At 31.6% G+C, this 25,457-nt stretch overlaps 1 protein-coding gene and 1 long non-coding RNA gene across 4 annotated transcripts; one reads left to right on the top strand and one right to left on the bottom strand.

Moving 5' to 3' along the window:
• Window positions 1-864: 864 nt before the first annotated feature.
• On the bottom strand, window positions 865-8,374 carry LOC141485454 (uncharacterized). Its single transcript, XR_012467221.1, has 2 exons — window positions 8,018-8,374; window positions 865-1,361 (listed from the first exon to the last, which is right to left on the bottom strand). It is a non-coding gene; the product is annotated as an uncharacterized lncRNA (long non-coding RNA).
• Window positions 3,128-24,913, top strand: Dark (Death-associated APAF1-related killer). Of its 3 annotated transcripts, XM_023173700.2 has the most exons (15): window positions 3,132-3,519; window positions 3,573-3,767; window positions 8,695-8,897; window positions 9,442-9,685; window positions 9,985-10,217; window positions 10,602-11,151; window positions 12,457-12,641; window positions 12,692-12,812; window positions 12,871-13,057; window positions 13,114-13,415; window positions 20,337-20,650; window positions 20,718-20,922; window positions 21,700-22,392; window positions 22,637-22,815; window positions 23,080-24,913. In XM_023173700.2, the coding sequence occupies exons 1-15, from the start codon at window positions 3,397-3,399 to the stop codon at window positions 23,297-23,299; spliced, it is 3,954 nt and encodes a 1,317-aa protein (XP_023029468.2). In that variant the 5' UTR covers window positions 3,132-3,396; the 3' UTR covers window positions 23,300-24,913. The 3 variants fall into 3 exon arrangements, with proteins under 3 accessions (XP_074038309.1, XP_023029468.2, XP_023029469.2); XM_023173701.2 differs by lacking the exons at window positions 3,132-3,519; window positions 3,573-3,767 and adding an exon at window positions 8,494-8,634; XM_074182208.1 differs by lacking the exons at window positions 22,637-22,815; window positions 23,080-24,913 and having other exon boundaries at window positions 3,128-3,519; window positions 21,773-21,929.
• The last annotated feature ends 544 nt before the right edge of the window (window positions 24,914-25,457 follow it).

The following is a 25,457-nucleotide window of genomic DNA, read 5'->3' as shown; positions in this document are numbered from 1 at the left end:
CAATATGGTTGGTGAAACTTGCGTCGAGAAGAGTATTGCAGTTCTGGTGATTGGGAAAAAGTGCTTGTTTTGAATTTATATTTTATTACAGTTTTGCAATAACAGAAATGGAAAAAGACTACTGAACCTGTAGAAAAGAAGGTTCACCTTCACTGGCAGCAAAAAAAGGCCTACAAGAATGTTTATCCATTTAGGACCATGGCCAAGTCACAGTCCATTGGTGAAAAGTAGCGGCGGCCAGCATTATTTTTTCAAGGGATAATTTGCAACAGTATTCTTGCATCATTATTCTAGTCCTTATATTTATTTATTTTTTCTATTATGCAAAAATATAATGGTTTGAGGATACGTTTGAGCTTGGTGAGATTTAAATAATAAATTCAAAACCTGAGATTGGGAAAATGCATGGAGTATTGAAAACAAAAATTAGAAATTCGAAACATTCGAGTGGGTTCGCAAAAAAAAATGAAATTGAAAATAATGAAAAGCTATAATGACACAATAGAATATAAAAATCAAGAATGGAATTATTGTAATTACACTAGCATTTGAAACATAGTTTGAAATAATTGACTCCTAACTATATTGCACATTCTTGACTTTATTTATTGTTTATAACTTTTGTTTCATTTTATAACTGTTCTCCCCATGTTCCTAATTCATATGTTTCAGGTCATAATAAATTGCTGTATTAGCAAATTATTTATGTATTATTTTGCCATTTTTTTTATCTTTACTCAACTGACTATTTCTATTTTTCATTTTCATACTAACTCCATTCAATTTTCAAAACGGTAGTTCCAAATTAGTTATCCAGAAAGTAGCTTAAAGTGAAGGTGATCAATAAGAATGAAAAGAAACTCGTTTCCACAATATATACATATATATTAACAGTTCAAGTTAGGCCTGGTTCTATTCTTGTCTCATTTAGGTAATACAGGTAGATAACTTTTCCAAGTGTTCCACCAGAAGATTGTAGTCGAATCGTTAGATATTTGTTTTATTTCAACATCAGTTTTGACAATTGTTCAAACCTTTGCCTCATACTAGACACAGTTTTGAAATAGACCTTCTTTCAGTTTCCCCATTAACTTTTTTGTCAAAAATCAGGTTTGCATGTCCGAGGTCGACCTTTATTCAATAGAACATAATTAACATTTAGCTTTGACGATATATATATATATATATATATATATATATATATATATATATATATATATATATATATATATATAATAATACTTGTTCTATTGTGGAGATTGAAAGATCTTTATTTAAGTTATCTACTATTTTTTATCGACGTCTTGTTTTCTTTACCAGTCTACCATAAATCGGTAAAGGTGAATATTCTTCCTAGCCACCTGCAAAACAAAGAAGTTAAGAATCAGTTTCTCTGGGATTTAACAAACCAAGTTATGAACTATTTTTTCCAATGCCTTCTTTTAGAAAGAATATATAAAAGTTGCTTCTTGAAAGTTGTCTCAAAACGTATCACCGGGAAGTGCTTTGAAAATTTTCATACTTCAGTCATTGTTGTTAAATAACTGAATTCTAAAAGTACAAAAAACGTTTTCATCAATGAAGAAATCATCAATAAAGAAATAACCAATGAAGAAATTAGTAAAATATCAAACGAGTTCATGATTTCTTCAATGAGTCCAACGATGGATTCATCTATTAGTCCAATCAAAACTTTAATGCATTTATATTGGTTGAAGCAAATAATCAGAAATTTCTATTACATTCAAGAACTCGGTTAAACAAATACGTGACGTCATTGGAAAACAGATTTTCTCTTGTCCAAATCGACTCTATTTCGTAACCCTCCCTGTATACGAACCCTGGTGAAATTTGATGGAAATAAAAATCCTGTACTAGACAGGTCACAATGTTTTATGTTACAATGTTGGCTACAACGAGTGTACCCAACATTGTACCATAAATTGCCTCCTCTTTTCAAGTGATAGTCAATCTATAGGTACGCAACGATGCCAATGCGTTTACTATTATTTGCTGAAGTTCGTCATAGGACGAACAAAATTTTCGTGCACTAGATATGAAGGTTTTAAGATCAAAACAAAAAATAATTTTACACATAACTCAGTAATAACAATTCTTCACATATTCATATTTATGTCAAAAATCAGTGTTGCCAATAAAGAAACGTCTGAAACATGTACAACCATTGTTATATGAATATGTTGTAGTACATACGTCTCAGGGTTCGTTGCGTTCTACTTACGAACCGAAGATCATGGTTTCAAGTCTAACTGAGACCAGATGCTTCATTTTCAAATCTGGTGTACTCTCCCATCGAGACAAAAATCGGATATATCTCTTTGTTTCGAAAATAAAAAAGTAAGAGAGGTATCCGAGTTTTCTCTCGATATGAGAGTTCACTTGAGAGTTTAAAGTCATGATGCTCCTTAGGTGGCTTGGAGATTCATTAACACTGCCCAGCCAGGACACGAGGCTAATTACCATAGCAATAGATGCCTTTGACATAAAGAAGTTAACATCAACTAATGAAATCAAATAAGTCTGAAGACTCTATCGAGGAGAAATACATATATATATGAAAAAATATATATTTCTAAACGAAATCTCGAAATATTCATCTCTCCCAACTTACCTACACACTAAGTTCCAGTAAATGCCTGCCGAAAAATAATTACTCCACTCGACTGATTTCAGCATGGTATTGCTGCTGGATGGACGAGATACATCTGCAAGAATAATCTCTGTTATGTATCATGCATACATGTCTGTAGGATATAATTCAATACCCAGCGTGGTATCAGCCGGGGAAGTAGTTGTTTTTTGTCAGGCAGTTACCAGAACCTACTGTGTATGTACGTTAAGAGAAATGAATATTTTTTCGAGATTCCATTTTGAAATGTTTATTTTCTTATAACAAATAATTTGATCAGGAATTCTTAGAATTCATAGGTTGTAATAAAATTTAGACTTACTTTTTGTTTCCATGATGGTTTGTTGTGATAAAAAAAAACAAAAGTCTGATACAAAATTAAGCTTTTTCTGACGCACGCGCAATAGTTTTTTGAGGATGGCGATATTCATTTTCTTCGACTTCACACAGGCTGTCCTTGTTATCCATATTTATTTTGATTGATATATGATAAATACTGATAAGGATAAAGAAGAGGGGCGAAACAAAATAGTGAATAAGTATCAAACAAAAACAGAAAACCGTCATTCTGCTCTGTTCTGTGACGAAGTTTATTACCTTCTGTGATCAAATTTTGAACTTTTGTTTTCATTTTATACTTTATTTGTGATTTCTGTGGTATTAGTCATAACATCAGACAAATAAAAATTGTCTAGATGTAGTAGTAATGTAATAAAAATAATGCAGGAATATTGGACATAGTCTAAATGGAAGAGACACTTTCAAAACTAAACGGATACAAGAGAGTTATAGAAGTAGAAGACTTCATAGACTTTTTGTATTCTAATAAATTAATATCTGAAGAAAACTATTATGTTGTTCAGCAAAAGGTGAGAATGTGACTGCTTATTATCAGACTTAAGTAATCTTTCTTTTGTTTCAGAAACAATCTGCTAGGATTCATGAACTGTTTGAAATTATACACTCCAAGGAAAATTTGGAAACAGTTTTTGATTATTTAAAAGATAGGTATCCAGAAGAGGCAAACACTCAAGAACAGGAAAGAGCTTATCGAGTATCTGTTGCATTAGGTGGCTTTCCGAAATTGCCTCCAAACTATATTCCTAGACAATCTCTAGTAAGTATCACAATAAATTCAATTACAAAAATAATATTGCTGCATTCAATCAGAAAGGTGGAGTAGTGAATAATGTTTTTTTATTTCATAGTGTTGATAATGCAGTTTCAAATATCTTATCTTGATCAATGTATTTTTCATGCTTATATCAATCAGGAGTGGATCGATTTGGTAGGTAAATATATTGCTATTTATAGTCATTTATGTTCAAATATTCAATTTGAAGTTCCTGAAAATATTTCTATATAGTTAGAAATCCACGTAAAATGCCATACCTTTGCTTGTAAGGCAAAATATTAAAAATTGAAGGATTCATCAAGTTTTCTGAATTGATTTCCAATAAAAAAAATCTTGAAAGAAGTATGTTGAACAACTGGTTTGTAGTTGCAAAAAAGGTATGCTTTGAAGTCAGTGGCAAACTTATATGGAGAAATCAAGTGTTAATTAGCTTCAGAGAATCTCTTACATATGTTGAGATCTATGTTTTAAAATTATTGAAGTCAATACAAGTCTCGGAAGTAAGCAGAAAAAGTCTATAAATCGCTATGTTGTAAAACTATACATCTTCAGACTATAGATGCAACCAACTGGCTAATCATTCAAACCATCATCTAAATAGTCAAAAAATTATGAAAAGAACATTTACCGTTACCAAACCACACAATAGTCATATTCATCTTAAGCAGGTTGGAAATTACCAAACCAATAATGAAAAGAATAGGTGAAATGATAATTGAATGATGTGACAGTTAACATTTGGCCCTTAAAACTAGAAAGTTGTAAGTACCATAGAACTTTTGTTGTGTTACAAAGCTCAAATTAGACCTTTTATGAAATATTGTTTACATATATGCAGATCCACCTGATGCTGCTAGATTCTATTCAGAAATGATATTTGATTGATAGTCTGTCAACCTGCTGGTCTTTGTTCTACTAGCTTAGCCTGCTTGATTTCAGATGACAGAAGTATGCAACAAAGTACTCCTGAATACTGTACTAATTGCAAGCCAATAAAAGTCTCTGAAGATAACAGAACAAGTTCCTACAGATCACTATGTTTTGAAGCTATACGTCTTCAGGCTATAGATGAAAACAACTCACTAATCATTCAAATCAAGATCTCATAATCTCGAATAGTCATAAAATGGTGAATGTTTTCCATATCTAAAGCAGCAAAAGAGAATAAGTTAAATGATAATTGAAAAAGATGATAGTTGAAACTTACAAATATTTGAACTTGTTGTATGTACTGTAGCAACTTTGGTTGCCACAGTGATTATATATAAAATCGAGAAGGCTTAATGTAGTCAAGCTGCTGGAAAATAATTCCATGAAAATCAAAAGATAAATAGATAAGTATTATTCTGATCATTCCCACATTGATTTCAATTTAAGATCCACCGGTAGACAGCTTTTTCAGCCTGTTGAGCATCGTCAGTACCGGGCAGGTGGTCCTTGATTAAAGACAAAACGTGAATAATTAAGGAAAGCACTTGATAAAAATATCTGCGTAAACACAAGCGAGACATAAGTGGAACCACCTATTGGTGTGACAAGCAAGTCAACTTGGCAAGTTTTTATGTCAGTATTGGTTGTTTGACCAATCAACCGACAACTGTTGTAGCAGAAATTTTGGAAGTAGATGTATTGAGTAGAGCGAAGAAGATGATGGCACAGCCAGCTATCGAAAGCGCTCGCATATAATAAATAGAAGTTATAAAATACTTTTTGTGACATACGTTAATATTGTTATATATATAATATATATATATATATATATATATATATATATATATATATATATATATATATATATATATATATATATATATATATATAATAATATTCCTTTATTTTATCATTTGAATGCACAAAGGTTACATAAATGATTAAAAACGTCAATATTTCAGTTACATCATTACATTGAGCAAGGACATATGTCAACAATTCAAATTTAAATATACATGTATATATAAAAAAAATCAATTATGTAGTTTAAAAATAAAAAATTATCATCATAAAAAGAAATTGTCTATGGAATAACAACAATCACTAAGTAGGATCTTTTTCAGTCTTGATTTAAAAATGTGAACATTGGGGGATGCTTTTATATGATCATCAAGAATATTATAGAGCTTACAACCAATACAAAAAAAAAATTATTTGATACAGAGATGTGCGATGAAAATCAGGCTGCAAGAGATTTTTTATGACGGGTGTTGTAACAATGATTGTTATTTATTGCAAACTTATTTTTATTCTTATAGATATAAGTGCAAGCTTCCAGTATATATAAACTGTAAACTGTATACACCAAGAGTTATAAAGTATTGACGACAACTGGTTCTCATATCAATACTTTCCATAATTCGAATTGCGTATTTTTGAAGATTGAGGATCCGATTCATATCGGCACTATTTCCCCAATTCAGTATACCATACTTCATGTGGGAGTGAAAATGTATAAAGTACAGCGAAAGCAAGACATTTTTGCTGCAGTGGTCTTTCATATACTTTTTGCTGTAGCAACTACTTCTCAGTTTATTAGACAATAGTTCTATATGACTGGCCCATTGCAAATGTTTGTCGAAAATTACTCCCAAATTACTCCCTCATCCCTACAAGTTATTTGTTTTTCTGTATTTTTGAATAACACAGGTGATCTTTGTTTGGAGCGCCCAAAAAATACTGTGACTGTCCAATGAATGATATCTTCATAAATCTTCTCAGTTTTACTCAGTTGCATGTCTATGTTTTTTTCAAAAGTTAGTAAATTGGTATCATCTGCATAACACACTATTTTTATATTGTGGTTTCTTTTCATCAGACGGATTATATCATTTACAAATATATTGAACAATAAAGGTCCCAAAACAGATCCTTGGGGTACACCTCGATTTATTTCACGGAAACTACTCAGAACTCTATTCAGTCAAAGAACCTGATTTCTGCCATTTAAATATGATTCAAATAATTTTAGCGGTATCCCCTAACTCCAAACGATTCTAACTTACTACATAAAAGCCTATGATTGACTAAATCGAAAGCTCTTGAAAAGTCAATGAAAAGACCCAGAGCATATTTTCCCTTATCAAGATTTTCTACAAGACATTTTTGAAAATCACACAGAGCAGATTCTGTGCTCATATTTTTATAGAATCGACGTTGATTTCTGGATAACAGTCTCTGACTCCACAAGAATGATGAGAGCTGATTAGTGATGTCCATTTCAATGAGTTTAGAGAGACTTGACAATAAACTGATGGCTCTATAATTGGAAAAGTCATCAGAAATATACCATTACTAAACCAATAATAAAAACAACAGGTACTAGATGATACTTGTACTAGATGATAGTTTACCAGAAACATATGCCAGACTTTCTTCATATTGAAATTTTGTCATTGAAATTTTATTTTCCTAAATAGTAATGTAACTAAACACCTAATAACTTTTTCAACATTGAAGAAAGTTAACCATTTCGATATAGAAAATGTTGCAAACTTCCAAAGGAAAGAAGAAAGCAAAATGAGCTCTTTGTCTGCAAAGATGTGTAGATGATGCATAGAAGTTACTTTCAGATGAAAATTGAAAGAAAAAGTCCCTTGAAAAAACATTGAATTATACGAAAATCACTTTTTTCTATTCAGTTTGCACTCCAAACATTCGTAATGGAACTGAAAAATATCATTCATAGGATTGCTGCAGTACAATTATGATACATGAAAGCTTTACGGTATTTAATTTCACTTATATGGAACAGTACCAGTCTCAATGGCATACTTCGAAGTTTCGGAAGAAGTCTTATTACTTCATCAGCACCTGTTTGGATAATATTACAAGATGAAGTACTCATTTCATTCACTATAACAGTACATAAAGACATTCATACTCTTATTTGATTCAATTCGAGCCATAGAAGTATCATGTTTACAAATATCAACAAAGTATCACTTCTATATTATTGGACCATTCTTATAAATTTTAATGAATGATACTTAAGATCAGAGTTCCATCTTTGTTCAGTTTTTTAGAGTAGAAATAATATCCGGCTCAGATGTGAATTGTTGAATTATCTGTTTTTTTTTTAATGAAAAGGATGATATTGTGAAAAAACTGTTTCCATTTACTAATATTGGTTTCTAAATAGGAAGAAGATTTGGCCTTGGTGATAAAATCCTTGTTAAATATGTATAAAAGGAACCTTAGGTTTGAATAATTTTGGTAAATAATAAAAATGAGGAACTCACTATTGAAATATCCTAATGTCCATTCCACTATCTGAAATATAAAACAGAAGAAACTATAAATCAACTAACTTATGTTCAAATTTTTATCTAAATTCTGTCACATTTTTCTCAGATGGGTTCAAACTTGAAGGTATGGATTGATAACAGCATTTATCTTTGATCACTTGAATTTAATAAAATATCCAGATAATAAATAACAAATCAAAAGTACAGTTACATGTACCAATTTGCTCAATTTTACAATCTTGAAGATTTTCCGTCAGATCAATCTTATTTTAAAAATATTCTTCATCAACTGATTACAGTCTATCAATTCAACCATTTTCTTCATTGGAAAAGAGAATGTTTTATTCTTGAATTTTGATATAACTATGTGTATAAATATATAAAAGAAGAATCGATACTGTAAATATTTTGAAAGAAGATATTATGTGAAAGGGAAGAACAAGAAATTTGTATTTTAATTACAGATATGCTCATGGAATTATAAAACAACAATAAAAATTGCAAAAGAAATTTTTAAATATATGATGTAGTGAAAATAGTCGTGAAGTTGTCCTGTATACAAATAAACTATACATGATTAATCCAAAGTTTGCTATGATAACTCTTTGAAGGTATTCGACCCTTTCCACTAATTCAATTTCAATTTGTATACATGATTTCATTTCATCTAGGTAGAAGACGTGAGACGGAAATTTTTGAATCTAGAATGGAAGACCAAACTAGTAATACATGGCATGATGGGCTATGGAAAATCTTGTTTGGTAAACGAAATACTGAGTGATAGTACTGTGAGAAAATATTTTGATAATTGTATTTTCTGGATAAAATTAGGAGATTGTCACCAAAAGGAGGATGCCTTACAACCAATGTGGAGGTGAGCAACTTATTATTTTCAAAGAGACTCATTCCTTGCACTTGGCTAAGATCTACTGATGATGACAAAGGTTCATTTTCTATATGAAACAGAAACAACAGAAAAATAATTGAGCACCATGACTTCTTGGATTTTTATAAATCCAAAACAAGTTTTCCCAATTACCAAAACTGCAATACTCTTCTCGACGCGCCTATCACACACCATGATGACATCTTCAGCAGACAGAGAGAAGAGTATTGCAGTTCTGGTGTTTGGGAAAAGTGTTTGTTTGGGATTTCTTTTTCATTTGTAGTGAATTTTTTACCCCTTGTAACACATTGTTCCTAACTTATTTTGGCTAGAAAATTGACTGGACCATATATTTACTGGTTATGGTCATAACATTTATCTGGGATACATAAAGTTTCCATTTCTAATATTCCTAATGTCTTACGACTGTATAAAAAATATATATCTTCTGTACGAATAAATCATTATCAATAGTAAAATTTATTACCATTGTCAAACTGGTTAAATATGTTTCTATTTTTTTTCATTTCAGGCTTTATACTACTGCAAGTGAAATGATCTCACAAAAAATTTCCCATAATGAAGATGACGTAGATAACTTGAAACGGTTGCTCATCATGCTATTTATAGATAACAGACTGAAAAATTCCCTGTTGATTCTTGATGACGCTAACAATGAGGAAGTTTTAGAGTGTTTCGATATTGTAAACTGCAAAACTGTGATTACTACCCAGAATAAAAATATTTTGCGGAATGAAGAGGCTGTACTGGTCGAGGTCGGTATTTGATTAGATATATAATCAAAAATTATATCAATAAATTGGTGGATGAATCCGTTACTACGTGGTAGGAAATCATAATGAAGAAAAGAGAAATGAAACTTTCTATGTTTTTTACCAATTTTATTCGTAACTAACGTTACAGTTTATTGTATAAGTTTGAAAATGTCCGTATAGGACTAAACTGCAGTAACGTTAGTTAAAAATAAAAGTGGTAAAAAACATAGAAAGTTTCAAAAATTATATCGTGTAATATCTTTGGTTTAGTAAATATTTGTAGATATCCCAACTTTCAGGTGAAAACAGGTTTTTCCCGCAGAGAGTCTTTAAATCTGTTCAAAAAATCTCTCAAAGTTGATCATGAATTACCTGCTGCTGCAGATGAAATTCATAGTATTTGTCAAGGTCATCCCATGCTCATTGCTCTCATCGGATCATATTTGAGTGAGAATGCTGATTATATAAAAGAAGAGGAAGGAAAAAGTATTTGGGATTTTGTCAAAACTATGGTTATGAAGGGACATTACAGGTTAGTGAATATTCTCAGTTCTGTTGAATTTTTTTATTATACACATTTCTTATATTTCAGGATATAATGAAAATTTACAGTTTACACACTGTATATTAAGAAATTTTACATTTTTCACACTGTATATTAGGAAATTTTACATTTTCACATGTTTTTTTCTTAAATATTGAAAATAGAAATAATTTTCTAAAAAATACCCATGAAGGGAAGAAAAACTAAAAATTCAATTTCTACCTAGAGAGAACTTACAAGAAATCGAAACAATTCAAAAATTACAAAGAAAAACGCTATTTTTTATATGCACCTATTTGAGTTATAATTATTTAACCTTCTCACTGAATAAGCCCCATTGAATATTTTTGATTTAATTTCTCTCTGCTTCAGGTTGAATAAGTATAATACCACTGAAGTGGATATCCTTCAAATGATTAAAAAGTGCATCGAAAATCTTTTGACCAGCGATTTGAAGGATCTCTACGAGGACCTTGCAATATTTCCCCCGGATGTCAATATACCTCCAGAAGTACTCAAAACTCTGTGGGATGTATCCCATGACGATGTCCGCAACATCATGAACAAGTTTGCAGAGAAGTCGCTCATCGTACCATTCTATCACAAGGATCTGAAGACTTACATTTATGGAATCCACGACATTCACTTAAATTACCTTAAAGACATCACAAAAGACTGTTCTGTCTTGTTGCATAGAAAGCTACTCTCTGGCTATGACAGACTCACTGGTAAAAATTATGCAAATTTACCTAATGACAACTATACATTACAGTTTATTGGTTACCATCTGTATTACGGAGAATATTTTGATAGATTTGATATTTATTTCGATTTAAGATTCTTGGCAGCAAAAGTGAAGGCTGTCGGCAAGGAAGATGTTCTGAGAGACATGGATAAATATCAGATATACATAACTCGTGAAGTAAGTATGTCTACTTGAAATTGATTGAATTGAAAGAATAATGATAAATATATAGATATTCACATATAGTCAGTGGGCATACTTGAAGACTGGCTATCAATCAAATCATGTTAAAGAACAATCTATTCAGGCCAGTATCAACTGCCTACACTGTTGGTCAATGGGCTGATACCTATCAGAAAACAACTTGGCTAATACTACAAAAGGCGTTAGATTAAATCCGACAGTTGTCAGTGCAGGATTCTTCACTGAAGTTATTCCTGCATATGCTGTTGGCGATACAACTGCCGCAATAGATTTTCAATTGGAACACACTTGCAGACCACTGCTACTTGTTATAAAATAATGGAAGTGCTTTTTTGCTCCTTGGGAGCTTTTGATATGTTAATTTCTACAAAGTCTCCGTAAAACACTGCATCTTCATAGATTTGCGTTTCCGCCATCTTTTTCATTACACCCATTTCCAACACTCTTGTTCTGTGAACTAGTTTATACCATGTGGGATGTTTTTCAGAGTTTCATCGACATAATTTGCATTAAACATCACGAGCTTCTCTGTTCTTTATTGCATCAAGTTACACAACTATATTTTGTTCAGGTGTCCTCTACATGAGAAAATGTCCAATGACTAGCGCTGAAGTTATTCTGAGCTGAATGAACCCTGTTTGTTGAACAGTTCTTCACTTCTTTTTATAGAAGATTTTTCAGAGTGCATTCCCTGGTGTATTTTTCCAGTACTCTTTATGTTTCTTATTGAACCATTTGATGATCTAATCCTGTCCTATAGATTCAGGGCCAATATATAAAGCTGGTAATACGTATCTAGCATGAGTTTTTTCGTTGCCTGTGATTGCCAGTATAGAGACTATTCTGTTCCACTAGCTTCTTCAGTTTTTCACTTCATTCCCAGACCAGTCACTTTTGCGTTTATCAAAAATATTCATCTGCTTATTTCACTGGAGCTTCAAATTAATATTCGTTTGGTATTGCAATTAAAGTCTTGGGCCTCTCGTTCACTGGGAGCAGCTGCAAACTGCAAAGCAAAGAATTCGTGCAAACGCCCTTAATACGAAATAGTGTGATGCACAACGTCCATTGCTCAGTATTTGTCGGGATTCGTAATAGGTGAGATGGTAGGTTCTGGTAAATGCCTGCCGGAAAACAACTATTTTCCTGGCTAATATCACGTTGGACATTGAATTTTATTTGTCAGTATAATTAAGTACAACAGGGACCCTAAATAAATTCACTGGTAATGTGACTATATGATACATTATTAAAAAACATTATTTGGTACTTTTTCAGGACAATATTTTATCAGAAAAACTAAAGCAGTATAAGGATTTCATCAAACGTTGTGGTGGAAATCTATACAGCTATGAGAAAACGGACATTATACAGTATGCGTTGCGTGAAAACAGAGACAGTTATGTATTCAAAGATGCCATCAAATTAGCCAAAACAGGGAATCAGCTATATTTACAGTTACAGTAAGTTCAGTGACATCAACAATTCATGCAGTAATTGGGATTTTTTTAAGGAAACCTTGTGAAGAATTTGATTATTCTCAGAAAATTAATGTTAAGGATGATATAACGTCAGCGTGCTTCGTAGATTCTCCCCAGAGTATATTGATTGGAACCACCAATGGAAAAATAAAAGTTAGTTATATTCTCACAAAAAATCTCTTTTTAGATCTTTGTTTTATCTGATTTCCAGCTGTTTTACGAACAATCTGTCAAAGAAATAGCTAATTTTGTCGGCCATGAGGGTGCCATAAAATCATTGATCATCAGCCCAGATAAATCCTATTTCTTGTCCGTTTCTATAGATGGGACAGTGTTGATGTGGAAATTTGCTGCCGACAGTGCTAGAAATAGCCGAGATTTCACTAATCTGCTTCAAAGTAAGCTATTGAATAAATAAATTTTGTACTTTTTAATTTGTCATTTTCTGTTATAGTTTCACCGAAAAGCAAACAGTCCTATTGGCAAGATATGCACACTGCAGATCGTGGTCAGGTGTCCCCTAGAAAAAGGTTTGGCGTTTTCGAGTCTGAAGAAGATCATTTGATTTCGGCTGGTTTTTGCAATAATTTTCCAAACACATTTCGCATCATTACTGGTTCTGAAAGAGGCAATGTCTCGGTTTGGGATGCTCGGACAGAAACTCGGCTCTTCAGTACTGGTCCTAGAGGGATGCCTGCACCATGTGTTTTGTATCTTGAAACACATATCATGATTTTGATTGCATTTGCTTGTCAGGTAATATATTTCTATCATTTATTTACAATATATTTCAATTTTTTTTCTGTGACATGTCTGATATCATTTTTATGATCTTTGAGACAATATTATTATTACTGGAGTTTTTTCCCAACACCAAATCGTTATTTTTAACACCTCGACACGTGTTTCGATCACCAAGTGATCATCTTCAAAAGGAAGATTAAACTAGAAAAACTTGCCAGGCTAACCCTATTATAGGTCGTTATTTTTAACACCTGGCAAGTTTTTCCAGTTTAATCTTCCCCTTGAAGATGATCACTTGGTGATCGAAACACATATCGAGGTGTTAAAAATAACGATTTGGTGTTGGGAAAAAATCCAGTAATATTCATTACTACACCAAAGGTTCCGAACAGTGCATCACAGCTATGACTATCATCATACATCATATCATCATACAATCTAATTCCAGTTGTGGGATGGCCTACTCGAGTGGCAGATACCTCTTCTACTATACTTGACCAAGTTTTCTTAAATTTTCGCAATAATGGCTCATGCGGTGTCTTCGATAATGAAATTTCTGATTATAGAACAGTATTCTTAGAGTTAGATGAATTCAATGAACATACCTCCTTTTCCCCAAAAACTGAATTCAAAAGAAGTTTCAGTGAATATAATATTAATAACTTTGAGAACTCATTGTTGTCTGAAAATTGGGAGTACATTTATAACATTTCAGAGATTAATGAAGCCTTCAATTCTTTTTTTGAGATCATAAAACATAACTTCTCCATACATTTTCCTGAAAAAAGTTTTTATTATAAAGTTGTTGAGAAAAAATGGGTTGATACCGAAGTAAAACATTCAAGTCAAGCTTTGAAAAATCTTTTTGCCTTGAAGGCTGCTTTTCCCTCTTTTGCACCTATTTATAGGAAAGCTAAAAGAACACATTACAGTTTAATGAAAGAAAAGAAGAAAAAATATTATCAAGGTGTTATATTCAATTCTCCAAACACAATGCGTGCCTCATGGAATGTTGTGTCTAATCTCACAAATGAAAACTGCAAAAGAAAGAATATTTCTCTCAAAGTTGATGATTCTATGGTAGAAGATCAACATACTGTAGCATCTGAACTCAACAAATTTTTTATAGAGGCCCCCCTCAGTTTGGTCAATCAAATATCAGTTAATAAAGCTCCACATACAAATTTCAAGGAAAACTTTTTTAATGTGTTCACAATGTTCTTGAAACCATTTACTGAAACTGAACTATTATCCTTATTAGGGAATAAATTAAAAAATAAGAAATCCTCTGGAGCAGATGATATTCCCATGTACATTTGGAAAATAATTCTTCCAACGATAATAAAACCATTAACATATCTGATTAATCTGTCATTTGTAAAAGGTGTCTTTCCGCAAGAAATGAAAATCGGAAAAGTAACTCCCATTTTCAAGAAAAACAACCCGAACTTAATGGAAAATTATCGTCCAGTAACAGTACCATATGGACTATCAAAGATATTCGAATATGCATTTTTGGATCGACTTACTTCATTTTTGAATCTACACAAAATATTAACAAACACGCAGCATGGCTTTCGTGCAGAAAAATCAACTAATACTGCCATTTTTTCATTATATAATGAGGTAATTAGATATATTGAGGCAGGTGAATGCCCGGCAGCGATATTCTGTGATTTGAGTCGGGCATTCGACTGCGTCAATCATCAAAAACTTTTACTGAAATTGGAAAGATATGGACTAAGAGGTGCATCTCTCAACTGGATATCCTCATTCCTTGAAGGTAGGAGACAATATGTATCTCTCCAGTGTACGGTCAAAAATGAAATCCAGAGAATAAATTCTGAGCCTTTCAGTGTAGATATGGGAGTACCTCAAGGGTTCATTCTGGGCCCAATCCTTTTTATTCTATATGTAAACAATATAGACTCTGTTGTTTCTGAAGTTCATTATACAGCTTATGCCGACGACATTTCTATGATCATCTCGGCATCAGATGATGAAATATTGAAAGACAAATGTGCTTCTGCAGTTGAACATATATCAGAATTTTTCAATTATCATGATTTATTTTTTAATTCGGATAAAACAAATATTATTCGTTTTCATAATAGACAAAATAGGATGGAAGACTTCAGTTTCAGTGCTGATAATGTGACATACTCAAAATCGAATAAAAGTGTTAAATTCCTGGGTATTCTTCTTGATGAAAACTTGAACTGGAATGCTCATTGCCAGCATCTAATTTCTAAGCTTAATTGAATGAAATTTCTATTTATGAATCTGCGGACAGTTTTAACTACCACTCAACTAATGAGCATTTATTATGCTCAAGTTGATTCAAGACTGAGGTATGGTGTCTGCTTCTGAGGTGGGTCATCCATGACTCATAACGTATTCATTGCTCAAAAACGCATTATATGGTGTATTGCGAATGTCTCAAGGAGAGAATCTTGCAGACAATCAAAAATTATCACATCATAACACTCACATCTGTTTATATATTTGAAATATGCAGCTACATATTCAAAAACAAAACACATTTCAAAATGAATAAAAATGTTCATCACTATGACACTAGAACAAAAAATAGATTTCATGTGCCATATGCAAGACTAAGAATAACTTCATTTGCACCAGAATACATTGGAATAAAAATATTCGACAAACTGCCCGATCATTTAAGGGAAGAACATAATTATGTGATGTTTAAGAGAAATTTAAAGAGTTTTCTAATTGAACAGTGTTTTTATTCATTGAATGAATTTTTTAGATTAGATAAGTAGGGTATTATTTTAGTTTTAAGGTGTTGTTTCAACTTGTATGTTTCTTATACTCTGTTTTTATCTTTATTTTTATTTCTTTTATTGACTATTCCTATACAATGTATATTGTCTACACGGAAATAAAGTATTATTATTATTACTAAGTATGAGTACAATGGAATATAACGAATAGCATACAAAATCAGCAGAGTAATAGAGTAGTATATTATACAAACAGTGATACATTCATATAATAATAAAAAAAAAGAAACATATACTGTAGAATTCTAACAGAATTGGCAGTGTGCAGAGAGTTGAAACACAGTATTTCACTTATGGGTTGTAATTAGATTTGTAGTTCGACTTGCATAAAAAAATAGTTTGTTACAAATTATATACTTGAAGTGTCCAAATGGAACAACAAAAATATCACATTCTGAATAGAAACTATTATAAATTTCACAGATGTTATAAACTGGGGATTTTATTAACATGTCGATCCTAGGCAATGGCAATTAGAAAAATATTTCGTTTCTACTACTTTGTCTCGGTACGTGAAAATCTAGTTGAGATAACAAATCTGGGCAGTCAACCAGATTATGAATCAATTTATATATGAAGATACAGGCATAATATGTTCTACTGTTTTCTAAGGATAAGAGGGCAAATCTATTTAGCAACACTCTATTATCAATTCCTTGGGATGGGTAAGCTCTATCCAGTTTGTAAGCCATGTATTTCATAAAGATTATTTGACAAGATTCGAGTTGCTGTATATGCACATTGTATATAGGTGACCCGATTAGGGAGCCATATTCCAGTCGAGATCGGACATATGCATTAAAAAGTGTTATAAAACATTCTTGGTTTTGAAACTCTCTACACGTCCTGAAGATAAGGCCAAGCATTTTTTTTGCAGAAGATGTGATTAGATTAATTTTTATTGTGAATCTAAGTTTCTTATCGAATAAGATGCCCAGATCTTTAGTTTCTGTGCTTTGTTCTAATATGACGTTATTGAGGGTGTATTTCATAAATTTACATTTTTGAATATTCAGGGGAAGCTTGTTTAGTATGCACCATTCATGTATCGAATTAACTTCCTTCTGCAGAATAAGACAGTCCTCGGTTGATTCAATGAGTCTGAAAATCTTCAAGTCATCAGCAAAGAGTAATATGTTAGTAGAGGTATTTGAAACAATATCATTCATAAACAAGGACAATAGAAGAGGAGCTAGATTACTTCCTTGAGGAGCACCACTAGTTGTAGTGAATTCTGTTGATTTGTGTCCTTTGTATTCTACAAATAGCATACGATTTTGAAGATAAGACTGTAGTAAATTCAACAGTTGACTATCAAAACCAACAGAAAAAAGTTCATTCAGTAGAATTTGATGGTTCAATTTATCAAAGGCCTTTGAGAAGTCTGTATAGATTTTATCCACCTGTAGCTGTTTATATAACGCAGTGCTGATCGTTTGTGTAAAACACATGAGATTAGTTATTGTTGAATGTTTATTGATGAAACCATGCTGATATAAAGTTATACTATTTTTCACTTTAGGAAAAATGTTGTTATACAGATACATCTCAAAGACCTTTGCAAAGTTGGACAGAATTGTTATGGGTCGATAGTTCAGAATGTTATTTGGAGCCCCTGATTTCAGTATTGGACATATTTTAGATACTTTCCATTTATGGGAACATATTACTTTTTATTCAAATACTTTATAAGGAGTTCGAGGTTAATATAGTAATAATTGTACTCTTAAATAGTAATATTTTTTGGTTTTATATACAGTTTGTATTAGCCAAATGGAATGGAGTGTGTTCTAAAAAATGTAACAGTGGCCAATACCAACTTTCTTGTATTGAATGCAACATCATGTATGTTATTTAAATTTTGGATTCTTCAGACCATTCTAAATATATTTCATATACCTTCTTTGTTTCGGAAATATTGTTTTCAGGTTTATTACAAAAAAAAATCTTGTTCTGAAACATGCGAAAGGTGTCATTTTCTGTTGACATCTACTGAGCACAGATAATTAATGTATCCAATGATCACCCACTCCACTAACATCTACCGTCGGCCCCCGTATAACGAAACACTTATTACTATTCATCAAAAACAGTTTGTATTAAAATTTTGTAATGAAAATATTTCCAAGATTTGGGAGTGGTTAGTTCTCTTGGAACCACCAAAATACAGGATCGCACGTTAAAAGATAAGACCTTGTTAATTTTCGGTGAGCACGATTTTCGAATTTGAGGGTTTCTATTGAAGTAATAACATTTCTTTCATGACAGTTTTAGTTAAAGGGTCATATTTAATACTGTCAGTATTTTAAGAAATGATACTTTGAATATGAATTCAGTGTCCGACCACTGTTTGGTGCTCTGTGATTCAATATTTGAAACTGATAAAAGCAAACATTAATATATCATCTTATAATTGAAATACTTCAATTATAAGACTTTCTTTGCTGATTTGCAATTGATGCCCTGGTATGAAATTTATCTGCTGACAGACGTCAATCAAATAGTCACAACTTTCAGTAATTATATATTTCATAATAATAATCTTAATTAATATCAAGAAACAAGAATATTTATAACAGAAGAGAAAGAGTAAGTAATAATAATAATATCGTCTTTATTATCTTCTAATACATTTAAAGCAAATTAATCAATAACAGTTAGTTCATTTATTATATGAAGATAAAAGGCGAAGTTCAATTTACATGATGACAAGTCATCATTCAATTGCTCTTCCATTTAACCTCAAGTAAGTCAAAGACACCTTGGTTGACCGATGTATTGAAAGTAATATAAAAAATAAAAAATTGTGTATTTTAGAAATTCAAAAAACTTAACGCATTGAACATTGTAACCAATATAAAATGAATAACAACTGATACAAGAAGTTAAAAAAAAATCTCAAATACATTCAAGATCAGCACAATTTCAAAGAAGAAAAAGAAAGTAGGGCACCACTAGCGCCCTACTGAAAATGATGGATGACATCTATTGGTCCTCTGACAACAAAGAATTGACTCTTTTTGTATCAATTGATTATAGTAAAGCATTTGACATTATGAGTCATGAACTTCTATGTGCCAAACTACACTATATTGGTTTTCGAGAGATCTCACAAAAATGTATCAAATCATGTCTTAGTAATCAATGTGGTAAACTAAACGGTTCAACGTCTGATTATATTTAAGTCTCACATGGTGCATCCCAAGGGTCAATTTTATCTCTTTATTATCTATAGTTCTGATTTTGGCAAAGCACTTGAAATATTTGAAATGCACTCCTATGCAGACGATACGATATTATATTTTTCTGGTTAATTGAAAAATTTGTTGGCACAAGAGCATTATTTTTAGAAATCCCAACAAATAATCTTGTATTTTATTTGGAAATTCTAAAGAACAACAGAGGACCATAGATAGTGTCAAAATTAGGATCGACAATCAAAAAATTGAATGTAGCTATGAAATTAAATGTTTGAGTGTTAATATTGACTACAAATTATGCTTTCAATCACGTGTAATTTTTTCATATTCAACTACTGTGATATTGTCTATGGCCCTAACTTCGTTCATAACCTCAGAATCTGGCTCTTGTCTTGATCAAATCACGTTATCAAGGATACAAAAATATCAGAATGTATGTACAAGATTGATTTTTTGGCTAAAAATGTTCACAACAGAAGATAATTGCATCTGGCTAACTTCGTTCATAACCTCAGAATACAACAACTACAATATCTACTAAAGAAGTTGACAGTGCCAATCTGGTTTTATGACTAGGGGTGGGGTAATGTGGCATTGATTTTGGCGTGCATGAAAATGTTATAAAAACTGGAATTTACCAGCAAGAACAAACTATCATTATGGGTATTGGTGGGGATAGTCAGTTAGTTACCGGCAAAAAAAGGAACAAAATTGACTCGGTATTTCGCTGCTGTTTTCATACCTAGGTATTATGATATAATATAACGTCTTAAATTTTTGAACAGCATTACGCTGACGCTGCTCTTTTGTCATTGTTTCATTGCAAAACTTCAATCATTTTACGACATAAGGTACGGGCATTTTCCGTACCTTATGTCTATGTACCTTGTTTCTTCAACAACTAACACAAATAATTTTATTTGCAGGATGATATATTTGTTTACAGAATAAAAGATGACCAGCCCAGCTTTCATTGTCAGCTTCACAATGCAAATAATTGCAATTCACTGTTTGCTAGCGATGATAATTTTTTTGCCATTAGCGACAAAAACCTCAAACAGTGGCGATGGGAAAAAGGTAGAATGGAGATGGTTTATAACATCTCAGATCCTACCAAGGTCAACATCTGTTCAACTCTTACAGTTGATAACCAATTTTTAGTAGTTAGCACCAATAAGAATACAGTCTATATTTGGGATATCCAGAAGAAGAAACTGTTGAGAGAGTTTCCGAATAAAGGGTGAGGTTGTGAAATATTCTTTAATAATTATAATAAGTATTGGAATGGAGTAAACCTTTTTTTATAGGTTGGCAAAATCTCTTGACACTTTTTACGATGAAGACCGGTCGGTTCACATATTACTTATAGGATCTGATAGGAAAACTTTGCAACAATGTCACATTCAACCTTATGAAAGAGAACCTCATACTGAGAATATGCCCATTTGTACGCCATTTTGGAGAAAAAATAATGTTCTCACCGCCGTCATTAGCAAAGAAAACAAAATACAGGTATGAACAGAAAAATTTATGTCATACAAGATAGATGAAACTCTGTGTAATTACCAATTCAAAAGCTCTGAAGAGATACATAGTGTTGCATGCAAATGGCCTGTTGTAAATACCATTAAACATTCTACTTTCCCATATTTTCATAAAAACGGCATGTCTAATTTAAAAATTGAAACTGTTTGGGGTTTCGGGTTTGTAGACTGACATTTCGTCGGCACATTAGAAAGAAATTCCAATAAATGAAGGCCTAAAATCCCAACACCCAGTTTCAAAAGATAGTTGTAATTGCATACAATTACATACCAAAGTATCTGTTCTTCCATACATTATTTATCAAATTCGCATCCAATTCTTCATTGTCAATGAGAATTTTCATCCATATCCTGGTAAATTATACAGGGTAAGTTAGTAACTTATTTGATAACTAAACAATTGGAATACAATAATGAACTAGTATGATATGAAATATCTTACATTGAACGGCTACCAAAAGAAAATTTGCTGTTGCTTCTGATACTTTTTTCCCATCCGTTTATGTTAATGGTGGAATTGTTCACTAGTAACTATGTCAGTAGCTTTTGATCTTTATTGAATATTATAACAGAATAGATACAAAAATTTTGACACATTTTAAATGAATTTAGCAATGGAGCATCCATCAATATATCAAGAAGGTTGTATCCAATTTTGGTAGAATAAATTACATGTAAACACTGCACCGTGTTTTTATTTATATTGTCTTATTTTAGTAGTTTATTCATAATTAATAATTTTCAGGTTTTCAGTGGATATATTATCATTTCAGAAAGTGAGGTCATCCATCCAAAAGTAACCTGCACTTGTTTTTCAGTGTGTGGAAATGAAGTGATTTATGGTTTGAGTAATGGTGAAGTACATATTTTCAAGATACGTTCAAAAACCAACACGTGCTTGCAAGAAGCAACTGGTGCTGAAGTGACTTACCTAAAATCGTATGATCCCAGTAATTCATATTATAATCGCACCCCGACTGGCGAGTCTGGTGGCAGTTTCGACAGCCTAGATTTCTTAGATTGTGAGACTGGACTCTTGATTGTAATATTTGGTGATGAGTTAGTTAAAATCTATAAAGGAAATAAAGTTTATGAAAAAAAAATTGTAAATCCAACAGTCTTCCACAAGTTGGACCGTTTGATATTTGTTGATAATTTCTGTCAAATCTACGATTGGCAACAGGATAATGGATTTGCAGATATTTCGAATTCGACTATATCAAAAACAGTTCAAAGCAAACTCGCCGTTTTTGCGTCACACAATTCTCATCTGGCACTATTTTACAAGCAAGATGATTGGAGATATATGGATATTCTTTCATTAGCTGATAGTTCGAAATCGCTGAGACATGAAAAATTGGCTGATAAGGTCAGGTCGGCCTGTTTCTCTGGTGATGGCTCCCTTTTAGCGGTTGGATTCATGTCTGGCAACATAGAGGTATTTAACTTTCGATTTTAATATGTTTCCGTTTCACAAAATTCTATATAATATAAAGAATCACAAAAGAATACACATTGTATGGTGAAAACTACAGAATATGTAACTTATCGGACTAGTCAAAAAAAAAATTGTATATAAAGTAGATTGACTAAAATTGATAAAATATAGACAATATATTTACTATATTGAGTGAAAATGCAAACACATCTTACAATAATTGATGTCTTTTTATAATTTTCAGGTGTGGAATTTGAGAGATTGTTTCAAAAGGACAACCTTGAAACTTCATGATGATCCTGTGGAAGGATTGCTGTTTTCGCCGAACTTTGAACCAATACTGATCAGTTTGGGCACTGAAATAGCTTGGTGGAATCTCAAGTCCTTGAAAAAGATCGTGAAAAGTAAAGGCAGACCCAAGAGGTTTGTACTGAGAACCATATATTGTCAGAATATTTGTCTGTCATTGAATCCCGTTTGTTTGCATTGACTCCTTCAACTTTAGCCTACTTGTCGAACATATTCAATACGTTAGATGCAAATATAATTCTGATTTCTTCAATAAGGTTATCAAATACGTATCCATTAATGAAGGATAAATATATTGAGACCCTATTTGCATTATTCATTTGCTAGTGAATATTTAAAAAGTTTATGATAGAAATTGATATTCATTAAAATTTTCAGCATCGACATTTTGGAAAATGTCCCATATGATCTCTGTTCTATGGACTTTTCTTACTGGAGGGACCGTACACCGCTCGATGGTAACGATTTTTTGTTATCATGCATGAAGCTAGGAGGAAAAGCAAAATATATGTCTGCGTCAAATGATTTCGACTCTTTCCTGGCAATTGACGATAATGGCAAGGTGTACATTATGGAAATTGTCCGTCCTGATAATTAGAGAATTAATGAAATTAGACACAGGCTATTGTGCAATTTTGATCAGGAGATTCGTTGAATGGATTCTTCATTCAAACATAATTATTGTGATAAAAACCTAATTTTCTCTCTACTATCGGATCTCAAAACGAATCAGATCAGCTCGACCATGTGCAATAGTAATTGTTTTGCTCAACGGGTGTTAACCTAGCTCAAATATTCGTTGATATGTTCTCTAGAATTAATTGTAGAAAGAAATAGTTTTATATAGGTATATTTGCATCTATTTCTTTCAATGCATTTATTTATTCTGTTTTTGCTATTTTATGTTTATGAATTTTGTCCTTTATACATGTTTTTATACCTTTTTCAAATGATTTTCGGAATTGGATGATTTTAAGAGGCAAAAACTGTTGCTTTGGAAAATATTCCATAATGAAATTGTTGAAACATTTGTTTTTATTTAAAAGTATGTTCTTACTTTTTTCCAAAGCATCTGTTTTGTTTTCAGTTGTGTGACTTTCTAAGGGTTGTGCATGTTTATGAATAGATATCAGACAATTTTTAAAAAGATAAAAATAATGGAAAACCTGTTCAAAATCATATTTTTCAATTGAGTATTCATATTTGAATTGTATTAACACTTTTTAACCAGTTTTTAAGTCATTTACAATAGTTCTAACGTTTTACTAACCCATATTCACATATTTTAAAAACTTTTAAAGTGGGGTCAGTAGTTTTATATTTTTATACAGTAAGTACTGTTTATGTTTGGGCTATATTTCTCTTCCGGTGCCAAATGAAATACCTCATTTTTAGAGTAGAATAGAAGACAATGATAGCTGCTCAGCTGCTATGTCTTCTGCATCAGTATAATCTCCATCGAATTTAAATATTTAATGCTATTAGTTTTCAATTGAAGGGTTGGATAGTTATTTAAAGATCAATCATATTAAAGTACCAAGTGAATTCTACCAGTAAAAAAATCCTTTAACATAGGGAATTATTTTTCAAATGACTTTGTGTATTGATTTTTTGAAATTTGGCTCACAACCCATTTAACATATCGAGAATATATAAGTACAAAGTGCAATTGGGATATCTGGTATATCAATGAATCAATATACTCCTCTAATAATATTAGAATAGGATTACTCTAAACATAATTTGAAAATGAAAACCAATTTAATTGCATACATCAAATGACTTCTTTACTTTGTTCTTGTTGATGAAGAATAATAATGGTATACTGGTAACCCCATTGAGATTTTTTGAAACCAATATTTTTATGAAGATATTTTGAAAAATTACACATTTCAACAGTTGCCTTTGTAATTTACTGTTTTTCAACTGAATTGTTTCAGCCAGAATTTGAAAAATTGTTATATATAAATTACTTTCAAGAAATAAGAAATAATGTATCTATGTTCAAATGATGCAAGTGTCAAGAACATCAATTTTTTTTTCAATAGAACCGGCTGGAACATGGTTCTTGGTTTTACTAGTCTCCTTTTATGAAATTGTGTTTATAACCCATCATTCCTTAATATTTTTATACTGTTACAATTGAGAGAGCTGAGTTTGGGCTCTCTACATCATTTTGTATATATTATCAATATATTTCTATTATTTCAAAGATTGTTTCAGTTTTGTTACAGATCCCCTTTAGTAAATTGTTGAAAATATACCCCACATAGCTGTGGTGAGCCTTTCTTCTGAGAATAGTACAGCGAACGTGTCACGAGAGGCAGCACTAGTAGTAGGGACAAACATAAACTATTCACATGTAAAACAGTGTTATTTACGTAATATTCATTCATTATTTAAAAATATAATAAATCTGATATAAAAAATTATTTTGTGCTAGTATAATGCTAACAAAGCATTGCTGTTTTGTGAATTATACGTCGGATAATCGATATCCGGAAGAAAACGTGTTTTTTATACCATTTATAAAACCTCATATTAATGAGGTTAGATGTAAGAAATGGATACATGCTTCGATGAGAGTGGATTTAACAGTGCAAAAAATAAATAAATATTCATATGTATGCTCTAAACATGAAATGAATAGTAACTTTTTCATAGTTAATTAATATTGATTAGAATGAGATATAACCTCAATCGTTTATTAAATTATATTTATTTATTATATTTAATTAAATGTATTTCATTACATA

Source organism: Leptinotarsa decemlineata, unplaced genomic scaffold, assembly GCF_025532065.1.
Source record: "Leptinotarsa decemlineata unplaced genomic scaffold, Ldec_3_MD MMD2_tig00026328_RagTag_RagTag, whole genome shotgun sequence".
Classification (NCBI taxonomy): Eukaryota; Metazoa; Arthropoda; class Insecta; order Coleoptera; family Chrysomelidae; genus Leptinotarsa; species Leptinotarsa decemlineata.
Note: the sequence above shows the minus strand (reverse complement) of the source record. Positions and strands in the feature narration are given on the sequence as shown.